Source organism: Mirounga leonina, unplaced genomic scaffold (genome assembly GCF_011800145.1).
Source record: "Mirounga leonina isolate KUSES-001 unplaced genomic scaffold, KU_Mleo_1.0 Mir_127, whole genome shotgun sequence".
NCBI lineage: Eukaryota > Metazoa > Chordata > Mammalia > Carnivora > Phocidae > Mirounga > Mirounga leonina.
Genome location: NW_023270316.1, coordinates 61,329,653 through 61,352,630, shown reverse-complemented (window position 1 = coordinate 61,352,630; position 22,978 = coordinate 61,329,653). Strand labels below are relative to the sequence as shown.

Genomic DNA, 22,978 nt, shown 5'->3' with positions numbered 1-22,978 from the left:
ATTTCTTTGCTGCTGAGAGATAAATATTAAAATAAGTTTCCTCCAGATGCCTAAGTAATTAACCCAGCACCACCAATGCAACTGAACCTTTACTACAGCGTACCTGCACCAGAAATATTTATTTTCTTGTTTACGATTGTCACTGACAAACCATTGATTCGATATAGGTCACGCTGCTAATTCTATGAATGTCATCTCCTGCCATTGAAAGATCAGTTTCAGAAGTGTCATTAGAAGCCAGTGAAATCCTGGAGAATTTTAGATGATAGTGAGCAGAAAGCATGTTCTTGAAAACAAGTTATCTTTACAGACTACTCTGTCTCTTAATGTAATTTAGATGCCCATCCAAGAAAAAGAAGCTTCAGAGAAAGAGGTAATTCTTCTGGCCAAGATGAAGCATCCCAACATTGTAACATTCTTCAGTTCGTTTCAAGGTTTGACTTTCTAATATTCTTCAAGTGCTTTAATAATAAAGTGTAGGTACATAGACATCTATAAAAGATACATTCCTGAGAACTGTGCACAAATTCATTTTTTGTAAATGGACTCATTTTCCCATTTACTTAAATTGTAATTTGAGACACTGTCTTTATTTCTTCTCTAGTAAAGTTTCTGTAGACAACTTCCTTAAGTTTGATTAAGTTTTCCCTCCTCTCCTTAATTCTTGCTGCATCAGCAGTTAATGGCTGGTATATTAATCTTGCTACGGTAAGAACTCCTAAATTGTGGCCTCCAGGAATCCACATCTATTTCTCACATTACACGTTGGCTGTGAGTGGGTGGGGTCTTAAGTCTGGGGTCCAGGTGATGGAGCAGCCCAGATAAGGAGCATGCTCTTCTCCTGAGGGAGAGCAAGGGACAAGACACAGAGCCTGCCACACGATCACTCTCGGAGCCCTGCTAGGATGTGGCCTGTTTCTCACTTTCCTTCTGAGCTCCTGTTCCTGTCGGCTAAGCAGCCACGCAGTCAACCCTGATAACGTGGTGACAGGGAGGGTATACTCTGCCTTTGAGAGTTCTTGCCTGTGCTGGGGCAACAGGGGGGCCGTGCAATCCTGTTAGAGAAGGGCAGCAAACAGCCCGCACCACGGGCAAGCAAACAGCCACACTACAGGGGAGAAACTGTAAGGAAGCGGTTCCCTTCCTGTGGATGCCCGAATACAACATCTCTTCTGCCTTCATCTACCACCTGGCTCCAAGGTAAAAATACAAAACAAAACATGAAAGGAGCATTGGTGAGAGACCATTCATTCACTTAACAAACTGTTACTGAGCGCTCACTATATGCCAGGCCTTGTTCTAGGCGCCAGGAATAGAACAGTGAGCAAAACAGGCAAAAGTTCCTGTCCTCATGGAGCTTACATTCTAGGGGGAGAGACAGACAATAACACGTCTACTGTACGTCAGGTGCATATCAGGCTGTGACAGGGCTGTGTCTGCCCGCAACTCACCGTGGAGCATCCCCATCCCAGCCCCCAGCCCTGGGCAGGGTGCTTGGATTCACAGGTGGAACGTAGTTAATGGAGCAGGAATGTTACCTAGATGTCTTCCAGCGCCCTCAGGGGTGTACAAATCAGGAAATAAATATACATAGCCACTATTTTTTGAGCTTTTACACTGTGTAGGGCACTTGGTTTCTTACAAACTAAAACGACTGCATTCAGAGCAGTTCTCTGTATGGCCCTCTTCAACTGCTGGGTATTTTAAAGGAGTTCTCAGGGCTCTTGTGTGGTCTTCCTGGGACTGGAGCAGTACATGTGAGCAGGGAGTTGAGTTGTTTTGAACAACTTCTAAGGGGCAGCCACTGAATAAAGTGCCCTCCGTTCCTATTCTTTGATTCCTAACAAAGCCAGAAGACGATCTTTCTTTTCCTCATTCTTTGGGTTCTTACTGTGACTCCCTCTGTCTGGCTAACACCTACTCATGCTCAGGCCTTCTCGAGATCACAGTTCCAGTCATGGCACCCTTTACTGACCGTGCATAGCCCCTCCACCCTTTTGTGTGCGTGTGTCTGTTTACATATGCAAGTCTGAATTGGTTTAAGATCGTCCCATTAAGATAGCAAACCTAATGAATTCTTTTGTCATCACTTGATCCTCAGCATCCAGCACAGAGTAGGTGCTTAATACACATTGGCTGAGTGAGTACATGGACTGGACCACTTCCACAGAGTAGAATATGTCTTTATGCAAAATAGACATTTGAGGACCATTGACACTGGTGCTGTTATAAAATTAGAGGTCATTTGGACGGTAGAAATGACCTCCACCAAGTGTGTTTATATTGTAAGCTTAAGCTTTCTTAGAACAGCTTTATTTTTTGTTTTTGGAGTAGAGTGCCCCTGTCTTTAGGAAGGCCAGAGCTATGGGCACGCCTCTGGCTTTGCCCGGCAGGTTTTTGGGACTTGAAACCTGGAGCTTATCAAGATAAAGCCTTTGTTTACCCTCAACAGCTTGTCTCTGAACAGAAGAACCATGGCTCTAGTTCAGTAAATGTTTGCCTATAGAAAGCATGAACTTTTTTTAAGTTTGAAGTAGTGTAGGAACAACAAGGGAGTGTAGTGAGATTTTCCTAAAGCTAGATTAATTCCACTTAAATTCCTTCAGTAAATATTTATCAAGTACCTCTTACATGCTAGGTGTGTTCTGGGTTTCATCAGTGAACACAGTAGGCCAGAATCCCTCCCCACACTGTTGTCTGCTGCGGCATAACAAACGACCACAAATTCAGTGGCTTGAACCAACACCCATTTATCTTCTCCTGACCCCTCTAGATCACAAGTCTGGGTGTGGCGTAGGGGATTCTCTGCTCAGGGTCCCACAGCTGGGTCTGCCCTCTCCTCGGGGGCTCAGAGTGCTCTGCCGTGCTTACTCATGTTGTTGGCAGAGTTCATCCACTACGATCATAGGACTGAGGTGTCTGCTTTCTTGCTGGCTGTTCACTGGGGGTGGTTATGGGCCAACTGCCCATCCCTGCCATGTGGCTCCTTCAGTAAGTCTTCTCCCACTTGCAATCTCTCACTTCCTCTGTCTCTGACCTCTAGACCTAGATCTATGATTAGGTCAAGCACCCCCCCCCTCCCTCCGTTAAAATCTCCTTTTCTATTAATCAACTGACTTCAGTGATAACAGCAAAATCCCCTCTGCTGTATGCATGACATCGTCATGGGAGTGATAGCCCCTCCTATTTACAGGTTCCCCCCGAACTCCAGGGGCGGGAGCCCACGGGGTGTGTGCGCGGGGGCCATCTTAGAAGTCTGCCTGCTACAGACTACGGAGTCTGCAGGCTAAGGGGAAAGGTAGGGAGAGACAGACAATAAATGTAAACATAACTAATAAGCATATTGTATAGTATGTTAGGAGGTGATTAATGCTGTGGCAACATAAAATAGGGTGAGGCAGGAGTGCGAAAACTATTTAAGACAGAGCGGTCATTTGAGCAAAGACTTGAAGAGCCACTCTCAACTCTGCAGAAGAGCTTTCTCGGCCAGGGGAGCAGCCACTGCAATGGCATGAGGGCAAGAGCAGGCCTGGTGGGTTAAAGGACTGGCCAGGAGGCTCTTGGGAAAGGCAATCTGCTATGGGCCCTGAGCATCTCTGCACATTTCTGCCAAATGTGCCAGGAGGGCTTTGCCCTGACCGCTGTCTACCCAGGCTGTATCTCCTGACTGCGTTTGTAGTGAGCGACGCTGAAGGATGAGACGTCTGTCCCAAGGCAGAGCTGGCCTATGCACTGCTCACTAGAAAGCAGCAGCTTCCTCAGGTTCCTCTCCTGCCACGTCCGTCGCCCACGGCAGGTGCGCATGTCCTCCGTGGAACGAGTGCTAACGTGAAGCTCTGACACCTGCTTTTGCCAAGAGGAATAAAGTCCTTTGCCACTGGCCCAGGAGTCGCATGTCCCAGCATCCATGAAAAAGTCAGAGGCTTGTAAGTAGGGTAGAACCTCACACCTGGCACAGAGCCCTCTGTGAGACGTCCGTGTGAGTTGAGTGCAATGGACAAGGGAGAAGAGCAGAGATGCTTTTATTCTTGATGCTGATTCTGTGTCCCTCCTTGATTTGGGGTGCTAAAATGCTTTTATTTTATGGAATGATGGTGGTAGTGGATCATATTTCATCAAATCTAGAGGCCATTGGTTTTAAGATGCACCATTACGTGCTAATTCCAAGGAACAATACTGCCAATTTAACTATAACACAGTGCTCTTCCTTATCCCAATTTTTATTTTCTATGTATTAAAAGAGCTTTTTAAGAGGTATCTACTTTCTGTTACTCTTGTGCATATGTAAAAAAGAAACTACAAGCAAATTAAATTGGTTAAGGGGTTCTAAAAATCATGCAGGCAGTAATAACATCAAGACTGCTGGGCCCACAGCAACCGATTGGAAGATGCCAATGTTTTTAAGATTTTTTAAGAAGCGCAGTTTAGAATGAATTAATTACAGTAGTTGTTTTTTACACGTTGGAATTTGACAATAGAAAGGTTGTTTAATGTTAGTTCCTACCGTGAGTGCCCCTCAATAGTTTGGAAAGGTCAATGACCCGTGAGCTTTACAGGTCCAGAAGTTGATGCCCTACAGTGTGTCTTGCACTTCCTTTTTAGAGCGTCCTTTTCCTCCTTTCTGCATTTCCAAATATTATACGTGCTTTAAGACTGAACACAGATCTGTCCCTTAACGGAAAGGGACCTGTCTCACCTCTGCTCTGAGACTCTCCAAACTCTTACTCGTGTGCCACATAATACGCTTTATTATAATGCTAGTGTATAGCCTTTATTTCCGTCAATGAGATTGGAGGCCATGAGGACAATAATTGTTTCTTATACCTCTCCCTGCCCACCACAGTGCTTTACTTTTCTTAAACAGATGGAAAATTTGATAACATAAATGATCTTTCCAGACAGTTCTAACCCCATTAAATATGAAATTAACAGTGGCTAGTGGGGGGGGGAATGCATATTTAGAACCAAATGATGCATAAATGACCCAAATAGTTTCTTCTAGATGGCTCAGCCATGATTAATCCTGAAGCAGGCAATTAACTTCTTTTGTGGAAAACCAGTGTAAGGCTGAGTGAGTTGGAGGTTGGTGGCAAGGAAGTAAAATGGAACCTTTTCTCCTTAGTTTTCTGATTTTGCCTGTCCCGTGGTTTTGCCACTGCCCTTCCTTCATCGCCAAAGTGACCCTCTCAAGGACTGAGCTATGAGAAATAGCAGTTCTCCTAAAACTCATACATTCCTGAAGATAATTGACCCCCTAGATAATTAGGGCATGTCCGGAAACACCTTCTTAAAACCTTCCTGGACTCGCCAAGTCTGTCCTTCACTGTCTCTTGTCCTCATTGCCCTCCAAGGCACAGACATCCATGGTCACTCTTCTCATGTATGCTGACCAGCTCCCCAACTAAACGGTCGCCTCCTCATGCAGGGGGTCATTGGTTTGAAGATGCACCATTACATGCTAATTCCAAGGAACAAATATAGAGCAAATATCAATATCAGTATATTTGCTCTATATTCCCAGCACCTCATTCCTTGGCATGTCCTCAATAACGGTCTGTTGATGAATGAATGGATCTGTCCCCTTTAAGGAGGTGGGAATTGAAGTGTTGTGTCAGAGGATCCCTGAGTTTGTGACTCGGAGGCAACTGAGGGCAGACGCTGTCAGGATGCTCACAGACACTTGGTAGCTGGTTTAGGCTCCTTGAAAAAGAGAGGGAGCAAATGATAGCTATTTGGCAAGAGATGCTGAAATTTAGTGGATGCTCCATAACTACTGGGCAAAACATGAGGAAGATTAATACTTGCTTTAAAGCCTGATTTTGTGCCATTTTTTGTGTGTGCTCCTTAGATTTTTTTTAAATTTTTTTTATTTTATTATGTTATGTTAATCACCACTTAACCACCCTTTAAGAAGCCCCTTCCATGTGGCAGCTACTGTGCCAGGCGCAGGGAAGACAAAAGAACAAAGTGTGGGCTCTGTCTGCAGGGAACCCACAAAGGAGTGGCAGAAACGAACAACTGAGTAGGAGCCCTTCCTAGCAGGAGCCCAGCTGGTGGTTGGCTGGTTCTGGGAAAGAGCTGGTTAAGCAGGAAATCATACACACATATTTTTTTGTCTATAAATGCACAGTCATTTGCCAAACTTTTGATATAAGACCAAAGACTCATCTTTGATGATGAGCGTGTTGAATAGAGTTCTGAATATTCCTTCCTATGTAGACTACTCCCCTCATTTCTGGTTTCCAATTTCTTTTCTTTAGAGTGGAGTCAGAATTTACAGATAGTCTGGGTGCACAGTCTTTTTAAAGCTTTCTCAGTTATTTTCGACTTCTTTATCCAACATTTAGGTCAAAGACCCCCCTTTTATTATTATTATTTTTTTAAAACTACTCCCTTTTACTGAGTTCTCCACAGTAGTCAACATAGGTTTTGTAGAAATAATCATCTCTCTCTCTTTTCCATTCATTTTTCATCAGTTCATGCAATAATGACAGTAACAAGTATAATTGGCTTAAACAGATTTGGGGATGAACACAGTGATCTTGGTGAGAATTTGTGGGAACAGAGGTACCTGAGCATGCTAGAGAGTCTAGTAGTTACCAGGGTAACCCTGAGTGGGCAGCAGTAATGGTAATGACTCTAGAAAGTAGGTCAGTCCGAGGTTAGTTTAGAAGAGTGTCTATTGTGCTCCGCAACATAGTTGAGTAAGTAAGTGCCATATAAATAAAAGTTTACACCCAAGGTCAAAGGTCCGTTAATTCTTCCTGAGGTTTTGGTTAAGATTCATGGCTGCTATTTTACAGCAGATTTCTCATCTCTGGCAGGAATGTGTTAATAATCATTGTTAACATTTACAGAACTCTCATTATATGCAGACATTGTTCTGAGCATCTGACGTGGATTAGCCCATTTAATCTTTGCAACAGTCCTTAGAGGAGTTTCTATATTGTTATCTCCACCTTACAGATGAGATAATGAGGCACAGAGAAATTTAAATAACTTGCCCAGAGTCACAGAGCTAAGAATGTTAAGTGGCGAAGTGGGCTGAGAATCCAGTCCATCATGATTCTGCAGCCAACCTTTTTAACTGTTGTATACTGCATTTTTCTGTATATTCTCCACCTTTGAGAACATGAAAGGTAATGATGCCTTTTCTTATAGAGAACAACAGGTTGTTTATTGTGATGGAGTACTGTGACGGAGGAGATCTCATGAGAAGGATCCATAGACAACGGGGAGTGTTATTTAGCGAAGATCAGGTAAAAACACCTCCAATTTGGGGGCGCCTGGGTGGCTCAGTCGTTAAGCATCTGCCTTCGGCTCAGGTCATGATCCCAGGGTCCTGGGATCAAGCCCTGCATCAGGCTCCCTGCTCGGCAGGAAGCCTGCTTCTCCCTCTCCCACTCCCCCTGCTTGTGTTCCCTCTCTCGCGCTCTCTCTCTCTCTTTCTGTCAAGTAAATAAATAAAATCTTAAAAAAACAAAACAAAACAAAAAAACCCCTCCAATTTGCCTTTTAATTTATATTAGGGGGAATTAAATTTATAATGCCATAAGTAGTAGGCCATGTTTATATACAGCATGGTTTCTGGTAAAGAAATTCAAACCATAAAACAGTGGATAAATATTCTTGATAGATTTAGTCCAGAACATGTTTGCAATTGAGCTGAAATTGAATCTCTTTTTGAGAGTGAACTTTGAGAAACGATAGTGTTGTATTTTTGGACAATCTCCTGTAGGATGCCCTTGAGATCAATCTTCATGGCTACAAAAATGTGAATATGGATGCTCCTCAGCCATTTTAAGTGTGACACATTTATAGCTTCACTCTTCTTCCTTTTACCACTTAGTACGCTGTTTTAAAATAGCTATCCCACTTTGCTAGGGAGCATGGAAGCTCTTCGTGACAACGGCTATTTGGTTTCATTGATTATGAAGAGAGAAGAGAGAAAGGCCAAGAGTAATAGCCTCGATTCCCATTCTCTCTTTGCACAAACACATTTTTCTTCCATCCTCTGAGCTTCCTTTGGAACCCTCTTGGGAGCTGTGCTCATGAAGGAGACAGCAGGAATGTGTGTGTGGAAGGGAATCCAAATGGGGCCTGTGTGACAGGTGGGGCAGGCCACTGCCTGGAGCAGTGCATGGGAATGGCCCGCCATCTTTCTTTCAGCCATTTGTTTCTGTGTCCTATTTTACTGTTTAAGGACCACATGCCTCTATCATTTCCTCCTGGAGCTAAAATGGAATAGTTTGAATGTACATATGATTCAAGAATCGGTATCTTTAAACTTTGTAAATTTAATCAACCATCCTTCCTCTGCTCCTTTACATTATATATTTAATTCAGTATTTGTAGAAACCCTCCTTTCTTCCCCTCTAGGGATTATTTTGCCACATTTAATAAAAACACTTTTATCCACAAAATTTTGAATTACATTTCCCTTTGTTGGAAAAGAACTAAAATTACAACTGAATCTTAGCATCTGGAGTATGGCTATTTTTGCTTTTCTTTTCCTTTTACTGTGGCATCCGGCAGACAAAGAACCAATGACATTTTGAAATAGTTTAAGGAAGTCTTTATAGGCATAGAACACATTTTTTAAGAAGAGGCTCGTGGCCAGCTTCGATAAAATAAAATCATGACTAAGAAATGAAATTAAGTTTCAAAAAGTTTAAAAGTATAATATCTGTTTTTATATCATATACACATATATTGGTATTTCATTGAAAATTTTAATAACTGCACAGATTCTCTGCTTCTTCCTCTTTCCCTCTCTGCCTTGGCACCCTCCTTCCATGGAAAAGGAAACACCAATGGCACCAGGGTTATCAGGAAATGCTGCTTATCTGCTATCCTGATGCAGTTAGCAAACTCGTGTTAAGAAAAAAAAAAATCATGAACTGCCTCCCTCTCTCCCCTGCTTCTACTTACCTTTCTCTCTGTGTGCGTAGTTCCCTTTGATACCAGCACATTTAGATTTCCTTTTTGCACCTTCATTTTTTTTTCTATAAAAAGAGAATCATGTGATAAGATGGTATGTCTAGTAATTTCATTCATATAAATACATACACATAAATATGTTATTTCTCTCTTTTCGCATCTTTTCATGAAGACATTTCAATGACCACCAGACTACTGACTGGCTTTGTTTTATGTTCCCTCCACAGATTCTGAGTTGGTTTGTACAGATTTCTCTAGGACTAAAATATATTCATGACAGGAAGATCTTACACAGAGACATAAAAGCGCAGGTAACAGCTCAGAGAGAAGATCAAGACAGAACTGATCTTTTGTTTTCTTGAAATATCTCCAACAACATAGCATTTTCTCCATTTATAGAACATTTTTCTTAGCAAGAACGGAATGGTTGCAAAGCTTGGGGACTTTGGTATAGCAAGAGTTCTGAACAAGTAAGTACTTTTAAAAATCATTTTTCTTTGATTCATAACAGCCAAAATATGTATTTTTAGGTATCATGAATTAAGATATTAAAAGTTTGGTTTCCAGATAGTTTTAGAGAACTATTTCTATAAATGCATCATTCATTCAGATGATATTTTGCCTAAGATTAAAATTTCCAAGATAAATCTTGGTATAATAGAAATGTTGTATAGTGTGATATAAGGTTATCAAATGAGATGTGACTGAATATGCATAAAGCTAGTGAGAATTGAGTGAAACAGGCAAATTCACACATGCTCTGGGGGATATATTGATGCAACTGTTTTGGAAGACAGTTTGGTGGAAGTAAACGTCAAGAGATTTTTTTAATGTTCTATTCTAAAGGAATAGTTTGATATATGGAATAATTTAAATGCCTAATAATTGGGACATGGGTAAATTTTATAAAGCTTGGCACAAGCATGTACCTGAGTATTATGTAGCCACTCACATTGATGATTTTGAAGACTTCTTGATAATGTGAGAACAAACTTTGTTATATTAAGACAAAAATGGAATTCTGAATTTTATTTTATTTTTTTTAAAGATTTTATTTATTTGAGAGAGAGAGAGAGAATGAGAGAGAGAGCATGAGGGGGGGAGGGTCAGAGGGAGAAGTAGACTCCCCGCCGAGCAGGGAGCCCGATGTGGGACTCGATCCCGGGACTCCAGGATCATGACCTGAGCCGAAGGCAGTCGCTTAACCAACTGAGCCACCCAGGCGCCCCTGGAATTCTGAATTTTAAATACTCTGTGATCACACCTATATGAAAAATATGCATGAAAAAAAGACAAGAAGGAAATATATCCAAATTTTAATAATAGCTGTTTCGGGCTAGTAAGATTCTGGGTAATTTTTTTCTTCTTTGTTCACTTCCATATTTTCCAAATTTTAAGTCATGGGACTGCATTACTTTGGTAATTGGAAAGGGGGAACTCTTTCCACATCTAAGAGTTTTGTAATGTAACAATTGTATTTCTTTGTGACGCCTTTAGCCATAAATATTTTTTACGTGTAGATTTTGGGCTGGTGAATTATAAGTTTAAAAATCAACTTATTTTATTACTCTGTTATTAATATGTAATGTGTTGGCTTTATTTTAAGATGTACATTCATCAAATTTTGTGTTATCCATTTTTATACTTTCTTCTTGCATGTCCGTGTCTTAAGCCTTTTCTTACTCCAGTAACAAACCATATTATTTTATTATCTAACATAACTTCCTAGTTCCATGGAACTTGCTAGAACTTGTGTTGGAACACCATACTACCTGTCCCCAGAGATCTGTCAGAATAAACCCTACAACAATAAAACGTGAGTTGCTGACAACTGGTGTGAAAGTCTCAGTAAAGCGAGTGGATTCTCTCTTTCTCATGGTACTTTCATAATTTCGTATTTTCTTCACGTGTGAAAAGGGGATCGCAGCGACTGTCTCCAACCACTTCAGTGTCCCCTGAAGCTTTAGAACGTATTTAGAAGAAAGACATTTCATTTGAAGATACAAGTGATAAAAAGACTAGCACTGGAAATTTCAGTCTCTGTGACGTGCATCTGTTTGATTGTCATACCTTCCGAACACCGTTTAGCCTCACACAGGGAAGTGTTGTGGCTGGGTCAGAGAGAAGGCAGCGGGGGTGCTGGGTTAGGAGCGAGGAGCCCTAGTCTTGGCCCTGCCGCCATCTCGACCCTGCTGGTTGACCACTGTGGGCCTCAGTTTCCCTAGCTGTAACAAAGAGAGTGTTGGCAAGGCAGTTGTTAAGGTATTTCCAGCTTTAAAACCCAACTAGTTTTGTGTGTGGGATACCGGAGCCTACCCTGGCAGAATAATACTAATATGCACAAGAGTAAAAGGTGAACATGAGGTAGTTTTTACTTCCAGGTAAGGAGAAGCAGAAAAAAAATTCACTTTTCAAAGTCGGCTGCCAGAGGAACTAGTTGGTTTAGCAGGAAGACTGAGTTCCTTCAGGGAGTTAATTTTCCCTTTGTTTTGGAAAATACTCAAGGGATATTTGGCTGTTTGACTTTGCAAGAGATAAGTGGAGGGCAGAGCCCAGATGGTAGAGATTTCTAGAAAGAATAATAGATACTTCTCTGCATAATAGAAAAACAGGTTTGTTGTTGTTTTTTTTTTTTTTTTTTTTTTGAATAGCCTGTAATACCAAGTAGGGATTTGGCCTCCAGTTGAGCAGGAATGCAGCTAGTGGAGCCTGGGTAGAAGGTGAGACTGTCCAGAGAAGCACCCTGGGTCAGCAGCATTGTTTTGTACTGCTTTGTAAAAAATTGGAGTCAACATTTAAATACGCTGATTTGGTGCTTTCGATAATTGGAAGATCTTAGCAATAATCAGCTGGGTAGCTGCTGTAGAGCAGGAAACAGGTCCCTGGTTCAACGTAGCCCCCACCACACGCAGGGCAGGGCCCTAGAAGACTCAGAAAAGGTTCCACCCAGCCCGGGGTGGTTGCACTCTCTGCGGGACCACATTGGCTGGCTATAGGGGGCACTCTGGAACAGGGGAGGATGTGGGCCCAGGGAAGACCTGGTGAAGATAAAATTCTGTGTGGTCGTGGGAAGTGGTCCGTGAGCCTAGGAACTCTTAGAAAAACACTAGAAAGCAGTTGGAAGTTGTTTCCTACCTATTCTGTAATCACTCTTCATTTCCTCAAGCCTTCAGGATGTCTCCCTCTGCTCCTCCTGGGCACACTCAGAGGAAGTGTTGCTAAACAGTGGAACCATTTTCCTCGATTTACCAAATCCTTGTTTTGACTGTGTTTCACTTCTCACTGTATTTTCTTTGGTGTTTAGATTTAATGATGCTTTTTCTGTAAGGTAACTCCATACTAAACTAATCACATATAAATGCTAAGTACTAAAGAGCAAGTCTCTAGTCATCTATTGCAAGCACAATTTTTAAGTTTATTGAGGGCCAGATACTATGTCATCACTTAGTAGAACTTTGGTTCTGTCAGTAGCCTTGAGTAGAATATACCTTCCTAATCAACCAAATTTTACCCTTTGAATCAAAACCAGTCTGTGTTTGAGTCCTGCCAGCTTCCTCCAGATTGCTCAGAATTCCATATAGACACATATTTCCTCTGAGCACATGAAGCTGAGGTAAATACTGAGCCCTCAGATTGTAGCAAAGTTGGCATACCTTTGCTCTGCTCTGATTCTGACAAACTATGCACTGTTTCGATTTGACCTCTCACCTTAGTAGGACTAAGAATTGAAAATGTATCTGAAAGCATTTGTAAAAAATATAAATAAAAATATAAAATATAAAATTGTCAAGATACACAAATATAAGGCACTGTAAGGATAAAGGCTTTAATTGAGAATTATGGATATTTCTTGGCATGTGAACTCTTATCTTTCCTAGGGATATTTGGTCTCTTGGCTGTGTCTTGTATGAGCTTTGCACACTCAAGCATCCTGTAAGTATGTTAATCATCAGATTAATCTTGAATTATTGAAACTATAAAAGTGAAATTAACTTTTGAGAGGAAAAAGGTTAATGTTTGGAGTTATTAGGTTGTTAAAAATTACATGGACAAGCTATTAAGATGAACGATTGATCCATATATATCGACAAGGAAAGATGTGCAACTTGTAAAGTAAAAAACCCAAGTTACAGAATAGTATATGTAGCATATTTTCATTAAAAATAAATTGTGCGTGAATATATAATCAGCAAAGGAAAAGGTGCGTGGGGTGATGTCCGTAGGAAACCAGGCACAAGCTTCTAAGACTTGTCCATGCAGGAATCATGCTAATTTCTCCAGCAACAAGTAGTGACAGCACGTGTGAAATGTTATCAACCAGGGAAGCTCCTTAGAGACCCAGTGCTCAGGGTTTGGATGTGGGACTGGTCATGTGGGCATCCTATGCCTGGCAGGTACCAAGCTTCCAGACTCCTAGGAAGAAAGCAGGTGTTCAGCATAAACCATATTGTTTGCGCCACCAATGTAGGTAAAGAGAGCCACTCTGAACATTTAGGGAGTGGTGGGAACTCTCCAGAAATGTGAGTTCCCAGATGCCAGCCAAGGGCCAATATGATAAACAGGCTTTTCTAAGAAGAGCACTCTTAAAGAGTTTAAGAACTCTTTTCTACACAGCTGTTATTATTATTATTATTATTATTATTATTATTATTATTAATTATTATTATTGTCAAAGGTCAGACAGCTAGTAAGTGCCTGACCAAACCTGATCTTCACTGCCACACAGTGCCGCTGAGCGTTATGCTTATGTGTAAACCCATGGCCTCATACAATGGAAGATTTTCTGGTTTATGAAGAATTTTTGAGGAATGTTTATGCTATGTTAATTTAGAAAGCAAGGTGCAAAGTTCCATATTATTATGACCTCAACTCTGTAAAGTAAACATTATTTTACTTTTTTTATTTTTTATTTTTTTTAAAGATTTTATTTATTTATTTGACAGAGAGACACAGCGAGAGAGGGAACACAAGCAGGGGGAGTGGGAGAGGGAGAAGCAGGCTCTCCCCTGAGCAGGGAGCCCAACGTGGGGCTCGATCCCAGGACCCTGGGATCATGACCTGAGCCGAAGGCAGACGCTTAATGACTGAGCCACCCAGGCGTCCCTACTTTTTTTTTTTTTTTAATGTAAGCTCTATGTCCAATGTGGGGCTTGAACTCACAACCCCAAGATCAAGCGTTGCATGCTCTACCCACTGAGCCAGCCAGGCACCCCAGTAAACATTATTTTTAAAAAGACTAGAAGGAAATATACCCCTGGCTGACAAAATTATATGTATTTGCCCTGTTTGTAGCTTCCTCTATCTTCCAGTTTTTTATAATGAATAAGTATTATTTTGATAAGAAAAAACTAAAACTAAAAAAACCTTGTTTTATATAACATGGCATCACATTGTGTAACTGCCTATAATATCTACTCATGAAATATTAGTTGATGAAAACCATTTAAGGTGGACCATAATACTTCTAACTGAAGCTTTAAAACATTGTTTTTTGGTTTTGCTTTGTTTTGTTTTGAGATTCAAATTCCACTTTTTTTATTTAAAAAGTCCAGCTTGAGCAAAAGCAAAAGGGCTGCTTCCACAAGGGTCCCTCAGCTGGCCCAGGGAAGGGTGGTCATTACCAGCCCCCCCCAGTCCTGGGGTGCAAAAATCTGAGGGTGACAGGCAGAGGGCCCCGGCCCCAAGTGTGGCGGCCCTTGTGGTGAGCACCTGTTTTGTTTCTTGATACTTCTTTACAAGCTACTATTCAATGTTTTCTCTGATTTAGTATCATCATTCCTTGTCCTTTCAGTTTGAGGGTAACAACATACACCAGCTGGTTCTGAGGATTTGTCAAGCGCATTTTGCCCCGATATCACCAAGGTTCTCCCGTGACCTGCAGGCCTTGATATCTCAGCTCTTTGAAGTATCTCCCCGAGATCGGCCGTCTATTAATTCCATTTTGAAAAGGCCCTTTTTAGAGAATCTTATTGCCAAATACTTGACTCCCGAGGTGAGCTTTGAGGTGATTCCATGTGGATTTTGACAGAGATTTTGGTTAGCAAGTCCTTGACACATGTGTTCCATCTTAGGTCATTCGGGAGGACTTCAGTCACAGCCTCACACATAAAGCAAGACCGTTGGCTTCTCAGCCTGCAGGGAAGGGGGTGCAAGGTAAGAACGATTTGACCACGTGATCAAAAAACATTTCTTATGTGTGTCTCATATACGTGTGTCCTGAGATGAAGCCCTGCATGGGGCTCTGCACTCAGCAGGGAGTCTACTTAAGATTCTCTCTCTCCCTCTCCCTCTGCCCCTCCCTTTCTGCTTTCTCTCAAAAAAAAAAACCTGCTCACACATTTCACCCAACAGTGTGGTGTGAGTGGTGTGGTCTATAACCCACGCGATGATCACTACATGTAATTACTTGGGCCATTATCCTATGCATCCTTTCTCTGTAAATGTTAGCGTTAATCCCTAATTTTTTAAAGGTAGTGTTATATATACTAGAAATATGTGAAGGAACCCTGGATAAAATGGTTTTCTCCATTAAAAGACAACGCAGACTAGTTTTCCACGGGGACTTCTCTTACTGGGTCTAAATATCTCGGGATAAAGCGAACTTCCTGTGTCGTGAAAGGTCCCTTATGTTCGCACTCTCACAAGCATCCATGTTAAGATGTGGACATTTTAAAGAAACTGAAGTTGTTTTATTTTGGTTAAATAAGATTCTACGATACAGAAAGCGAGATTCCAGGGAAAGTGCCTACCAAGATCAAGGCCATCAGAGCCAATTAAAAGGAAGGAGATATTGTATAGAAATGAATGGATCCCACCAGCTGGAGCTCAGAAGCCTGTATCTGTAAGTCATACTAAACTCTTCCTCTGATTTGTTAGCAGGTGGCATGTCCTACAGACCTACTTGCACATGTTCCTAGGGTACAAGCGTGTTACTTTGGAAAATACTAGCTTTGTGCTTATGAGCAAAATCATTCCGTAATGAGCATTAAAGTGGTACTTCATTGAACAATTTCCAGTTGTATTTCCTTATAAGTATTCTATGTACTAGTTTTAGTTTTCCTTTTACAACTCAAAACCTTTCGATTTCTTTAAATAAGGTTTTTCCATATAGAATAAGTGAGTTGTATGGCAGCAGAAAACATGGTGCATTTCATTCCCTTAATTCTAACATGGTATATATAATTGAGAAATTTTTATTATATAGTCAATGGTTTTTTCCTAGGGATTTTTAGGCTTAGTTGTCTGAATCCACGTCAGCAGAGTGTTGAACCTCTTAGTCCATGCTAGTGGAATGCTTCTGGTATATAAATGATAAAATGGCTATTGCCTTTTAATTGAAGAATTGTATTTTTTAAAGAAGGCAAGATTTTTAAAAGTACAGCAAGATGTAAAGAAGTTTATAAAAATAGAAAATAATAATAGTGAGTTTAGTTTCAGAGCTTGGGTTGGGTAGGCAAAGTCCCTAGCTAAGCATTTTTGGTAGACCAACCATTAAGTATGCAGGATTCCTCTTCACACCTTAGTGAAATTATAAACTACTGTGCTACAGTAGGACTTAGACTTCTAAAATACTTTCCAGTTCTAGGATTTGGGGATCCTAAGATTATTTTACTCTAAAAAATGAGTCTAGAGCAAAAACAGCAAAAATATACTTACAGTGCCTTGTTTTAGCTGTGGTCACTATCAAACTGTCAGTTTTTATGGATTTTAATTATGTGTCTTTAAAATCATTCCTCTTCTTTTTGATCCTTCAGATAAAAATGGTAGAAAGGCCCAAACTTGCTGCAATGCGTGGACATTATGACTATTATTATGCCCAACTTGATGTGTTGAGGAAGAGAGTGCACGTACCAAGTTACCACTGTGTTCCTCAAAAAGATTCTGGAGTTGAGAAGAATTATAATCAGAAAGAAAGCCACAGTCCATCACCAGGTCAATGGTAATGTTAGAGTCTAACTTAAACTTTGGTCCTCTGAAAATAATCTTGATATATCAACATTTATTCTGAAGCCCTTCCAATTCTCCTAAAACAAATAATCCAAGAAGAACTTCCAAACTTTCCATCTTGAATACTTAATTCACAGTTCCATTGACCCTGTTTCATCTCAAATCTAATGTAGCTTATCTTCTTATCCATTGAACCATGAGCAGAAATTCATACTCCTGAATTTTTCCTTCCTTCTAGTAAATTCCACCATCCAGGAGGATGAAAATAGTTATATATGTATCATTTTCCAAAGAAGTTATTAATATTAATCCATAATAATTGAATTGTAATCAAATTATCATTTGAGACATATTGAAAAGGAAATACCTTTCATTTAGCATTTATTTTCTTGGGATCTTTCATTTGTGTGCCAGTGTGAGGAATAGAGGTAAAGGAATGCGACACCATCTTGTTCTCAAGGAGCTCAGAGCATCGTGCAGGAAATGGACAAGCAACGGGGGTGTCGAGGCTATTGATCAGATACCTGTCCAAAGCATGACAAGATTCTGGAAAGGGTTTTTCTTTTTCCCTCCAACACATTGTATGTAGACCATGGATGGACTGATCCTATCCTGAAGAAATATCACTGCATCGGAATATTTTTCTGTTTGATCCTCTCCTGTATCACCAATTGGTACAGTTCTCTTTGCTTCCTTTCTTCCTGATTCCCAAGTATGCATTCTATAACTTCAAACTACTTCTTGAATTCAGAACTTTCAAGCCACAGGTAAACTGTGAATCTCATTAAGAAATCTAATAAATAAATAAAATCCACTCCTTAAAATTGTGCCTAAGACTAGTGAAAATTCCTACTCAAGCTGAACATTTTTATTTTCTAAGGCCTGCTGAATACCTTCAGAGGAAATTTGAAGCTCAACAATATAAGTTGAAAGTGGAAAAGCAGTTGGTAAGTAAAATTCCAATTACTAAGGGCAATCAGGAATTTCCTGCTCACAGATATTCATGGGTCCTTAAGTCAAAGTGCATTCCACATAGAGGATGAGGACTACCCTTCACCTTCTCCAGTTTTTAATAGCTTAAGAAGAATAATGGAAATGTGCCTGAATCACGGTCTGGGAAGTCTGGTTTCTTCCCTGGCTCTGTCACTTGCTATGTGACCTTACTCAGGTCATATGACCTCTCTGAGCCTCAGTTTCCTTTTTGTAAATGACAGTTTGAGAGTGGATGAGCTTCAAGGTCCCCTTCAGTGCTATAGTTCTTTGATTCTAACTTATTAGACTTCTATACATTTTTTAAAAGATTTTATTTATTTATTTGAGAGAGCAAAAGCGAGAGAGCTCAAGTAGGGCAAAGGGCAGAGGGAGAAGCAGACTCCCCACTGAGCAAGGAGCCCGATGTGGGGCTCGATTCCGGGACTCTGGGATCATGACCTGAGCCGAAGGCAGCCGCTTAACCGACTGAGCCATCCAGGTTCCCCGAGCATTCAATACACTTTTCTAAAGGTGACTATTGTATTTTATTTGAAATGAAAACTAACCTTTAAGTATAGTGTCAGAGTTCTGGGGCTAAAGGAGGCTGGATGTGCATCCTATTTCTGTCACTCTTATTTTGGGCTGCTCAAAAGCTCTAGTTCTATTCTCCTACTTAACCTGATGCCCCAGGGTGGCTCAATTTTGATAGAACTTCAATTTCACAATTATAGTTGAACTGTTCAGAAAATGGATCGAGGTGTCTCCCATGGTAGCGTAAAATATTGATTGCTTATGATAAACAACACAAATGGTTTTATTAATTTTCTTTGCTTTTTAAATGTATCATACTGAAACTAAGAAAATTCTACTGCCCGCCCCCAGCAGTGAATTTGATTCACGATATAATTCTTGTTTAAAGAAAAAGATCCAAGGTCAAATGAGAAGACATTTCTAAAATGCAAGTATGCTTTATAAATCATTTCATTCAATTGATAGGGTCTTCGTCCATCTTCTGCTGAGCCAAATCACAACTGGAGACAAAAGCCAAGAAGCAACAGAGAAGAGTCTCGATTCCAGGAGCTGCAGATCAGGAGAAACGAAATGAAGGACCAGGTTAGAAACAGTCTGATTCCGGATCTACCAGTGTCCCTGCACCTTGTCTTTGTGCTGCATAGGATATTACTTTCAGCATCTGCAGTACGCCTTAGGGAGAGGCCTCTTGCACAAGCCTTGGACACACTCATGTGAAGCTCCCTGCTGGGAGTTTCAGGGGATCAGAGATTTGGATTTCACCTCCTCAGAGAATGCAGGAGAGTGAAGTTCATAAGGCTTTTGACCTCAGATTGATAATGTAATTGTCCACCATTACCATTTCTGAAATTTGTATTCGTGTCCTTGGGCTGCCTTAACAAAGTATAACAGACTGGGTGGTTTAAAACACCAGAAATGTATTGTCTCCAAGTTCTGGGGGCCAGAAGTCCAAAATGAAGGTGTCAGCACGGCCATGTTCCCTCTGAAACCCAGAGGGGACTCATTTGCCTCTTGCCAATCTTTGACATTCCTTAGCTCGCGGCTGCATGACTCCACTCTTTGTCATCACGTGGCCTTCTCTCTGCGTGTCTCTGCCTTCACATGGCTGGCTTCTTACACCCGTGGTGTTGGATTAGGGCCCCATTCTACTCCAGTAGGACCACATCTTAGCTCAACTAGCTACATTTGCAATGACACTATCTCCAAACAAGGTCACGTTCTGAGGTACTGAGGGTTAGGATTCCAACATATCTTTTTTAGGGGGGGAACAAAATTAAACCCATAAAAGTGGGGTATATAAAGTAATTGTATGTCACTGACACATTCTGGGTTATATATAAAAGTGAGATCGCCCAAAGCCCCCCTCTCATTCATAGGGAGGGAAGTAGCCCAGCTGAAACGTAAGGCAGATTATCATCTCTAGGAACACTGGGTTTTCTAATTCTTACTGTTGATCACACATTCTTTAAATTCATAGGCTGTGTAGAGATTACTCTGTTCAATTGTTCACCAGCATTTAACATTTTTAAATTGGGATTGTCTTCCAGGAATATTGGAAGCAGTTAGAGGAAATTCGCCAACAGTACCACAACGACATGAAGGAAATTAAGAAGAAGATGGGGAGTGAACTGGAGGTGAACACATTTTTCTCCTAAAGGAAACATGGTTCTACTGATTTAGATCTAAGTTGAGCAGGTTTCAAAAGTAAGGATCTCCTCATAGAAAAGATAAAATGTTATCATGCAAACTTTTAATAGGAAAGCCAACGTTTAACTGAAGCTTTTATTATTGTTTACTTGAGACTACCCATGCTGGTGAGGACATCTGAGACTCTCCGTAGGAATGGCTATTATTAAAAATATTCATTGTCTTCCTTGTGAATCAGTCAATACTTATTGACAGAGCGGCTACTTTACACCAGAACTAGATTAGATGCAGAAAGTAAGTCCATGCCCATAAGGGAGGGAAAAGGATGAGCATTTATTGAATTCAGCTAGATTGGAGTAGCCTCATATGCAGGGGTAAGGTTCGAAAAGTCTGGATAAGGCCACATTTGAGTGCAGTTGGCTTGAAAAGTTGATTCTTGAAAATCCCTTAAAGGCACCACATTGGAAACTCATCTTCCATCTCTCAGATCACTGCTTTTTCAGTAGAGCTCCAGCTGAGACAGCTGGCCTGGGTCTGGAGACCATGTTGCATGAAAAACACACAAATGTCTAACCATAGCACCACCCTCATGCCCTGGAATGCTCCTCCTATAAGAGGCCTGTGGTTCTGAGGCCTGCCGAGGACACGGCTGGCCCCCAGCTCACAGGCATGGTGTGGAATTACCCACACCGCTGGACTTGATTTCTTTCTCCCTCTTCCCCACCCCTCAGGGCACATAGATGAATTAATATGGGTGAAGGGAGCATAGCGTACAATTCAGCTGTACGTACTCGGGCTCCGAACTAGAGTGCTCACATACTTTATCTCATCTTACTCCCCATGATAGGAAAGGTAAATAATTCATCCAAAGTCACTTTGATATTACGAGGTGGGACTAAACATCTGATTCTGAAACCTCTACTCTTTCTAACATATGCACTTATACTCACAGAGAGTTGGAAAGATACGACACACATGTATGAGCAATGATTGAGTAAGACTGAACATAGTTAAGCTCTGTAAGGGCACAGGAGTAAGGATGAGCCAGGTGAGCGTTTTCATGGTCTAATCTGGTCTGAGAAGAGGAGCAGAGTTAGCAGAGGGAGAGCTGAGGGGGAAGGCATTCTTCAGGAACCACGCAGAGGTCCACACAGGACTGGAGGCCCTGGAGCGGGGAAGGTGGGAGACAGTTCTCTCTAGAGCAGGGGATTGGTTAATGGTGAGGAGCCTTGTTTTTTAAGGCATGTCTGTGATGGGAAACTGGAGTCCAGGAAGGATGGATAGCAGACTTTTCTAGAGAGACCATGAAAGCTGCACGTGGGGCATGCCGAGGGCAGCCACAGGGGAAAGGAGCTGGAAGGAAGGCACTGTTCCAGCCATTTCCACTGATGGCGCCTTGGCAGCGGGAGGAGAGTGTTTCCTCACTAGAAATCCCACTCAGAACTGGCCACGGTCCACACTGTGGACTTCAGAACCCACTCAGAACCAATCCGATTGACTGTGTATAATTTGTACTTTTAGGAGGACTCAAAAATAAGTCATAAAACCTATTTAGTGAAGAAAAGCGACCTGCCCGTCCACCAAGAGGCCCCCAAGGAAGAAGCGCCTGTGCAGGTGATGATTATGTGATGATAATGGGTTTCTCAGCAAGCTGGCTCTAGCCTGGACGTTCTCAGCCCTCACCGTGCGGGGGACCGTGGGCGAAAGTTCTTAAAAACTCAGAGGCCTGGGCTCTACCCCAAATGGCCTGGGGTGGGGCCCAGGCATCCCGTTTGCAGCAGCTGGCTGGGTGGTTCAGGGTGCAGCCCAGTTTGAGACCTGCTCTCGTGCCTGTTTGAGAGTTCAGCGTTCTGGATGGTGTTCAAGTCAGGGTCTCAGACACATGGGTCAGAAATCTGATGGTTAACGTCTTTTTTTTTTTTTTTTTAAAGATTTTATTTATTTTTTTGACAGAGAGAGACATAGCGAGAGCAGGAACACAAGCCAGGGGAGTGGGAGAGGGAGAAGCAGGCTTCCCGCAGAGCAGGGAGCCCGATGTGGGACTCGATCTCAGGACCCTGGGATCATGACCTGAGCCGAAGGCAGACGCTTAACGACTGAGCCACCCAGGCGCCCGGTTAACGTCTTTCTACGTCAACCTTGAGTTTTTGGTGGGAGGAGGGAACTGGGCAGAGATGAATTATCAAATGGCTCTCAAGGAGTTTTTTTTTTCCCTTCTGGGAGGTCTTTCACCTTTATCTTCAAGGTGCCATGAGGGCTTGGTTAAGGGCATGTGAGGGGGACCCATGCTGGGTGAAGACCGAAAGTGTTTTGCCTTGTGAAAGACCCTGGGACCTTCCATGACGTGATGCCGGGGAGCTCTAAAGTGGACTGAGTAGGGGAGATGGGGCTCAGGAGTCTAAGATGGTTGTATTTTAAGGAAAATAGAGAAATAGGACACTTCTACAATTGAGACGACGAGACTACACAATCCAATCAGACAGCCAACTTCACAAAGAAAGTAAGATACAAAAGCCACAGTCCTGTTTCAGAGTTCATGATATTGCAAGGCAGAAAAACACCCTTCCCAGGGGTGCAGGGCAAACAGGTAATAGTGAGTCAAACCAACACATCCTGTATGTGAAGTACCTACAGACGGGGCAGCAATTAATTCTAAGGGAGAGATGATAGCGACCTCGTGTAAAATGGTGGAGAGAAGAAAGCATTAAAACACACACGTGCACACACACACACCGTGGAGACTCATGTGCTTCTGGCTAGAAAGGGGTGGTACCATTTACTAAAGCCTGGGGAGAGTGGGGAGCAAGCCTGTGGTGGGGGGCAATCAAGAGTACCACTTCGGACATCAGTTGAGTTTGAGAAAACCTGAGGGCTTCCATACCTCCTTCACAGTGCTGACTTCACTGCTCCCCCAGCACAGATCATGCTTTCCCCAGACCTT

At 41.8% G+C, this 22,978-nt stretch overlaps 1 protein-coding gene across 5 annotated transcripts in view; it reads left to right on the top strand.

The window, feature by feature from the left end:
- NEK5 (NIMA related kinase 5) overlaps positions 1–22,978 on the top strand; it is a 55,965-nt gene that overhangs the window by 9,131 nt on the left and 23,856 nt on the right. For all 5 annotated transcript variants that reach the window (XM_035003471.1, XM_035003470.1, XM_035003473.1 and 2 more), the window contains 14 exons: positions 338–434; positions 7,162–7,259; positions 9,168–9,251; positions 9,340–9,410; positions 10,670–10,756; positions 12,819–12,873; positions 14,732–14,932; positions 15,012–15,093; positions 15,648–15,781; positions 16,695–16,879; positions 17,768–17,834; positions 18,856–18,972; positions 19,938–20,024; positions 21,559–21,651. In XM_035003471.1, the coding sequence (XP_034859362.1) occupies positions 338–434; positions 7,162–7,259; positions 9,168–9,251; positions 9,340–9,410; positions 10,670–10,756; positions 12,819–12,873; positions 14,732–14,932; positions 15,012–15,093; positions 15,648–15,781; positions 16,695–16,879; positions 17,768–17,834; positions 18,856–18,972; positions 19,938–20,024; positions 21,559–21,651 (1,458 nt within the window). The remainder of the gene's footprint in view (positions 1–337; positions 435–7,161; positions 7,260–9,167; positions 9,252–9,339; positions 9,411–10,669; positions 10,757–12,818; positions 12,874–14,731; positions 14,933–15,011; positions 15,094–15,647; positions 15,782–16,694; positions 16,880–17,767; positions 17,835–18,855; positions 18,973–19,937; positions 20,025–21,558; positions 21,652–22,978) is intronic.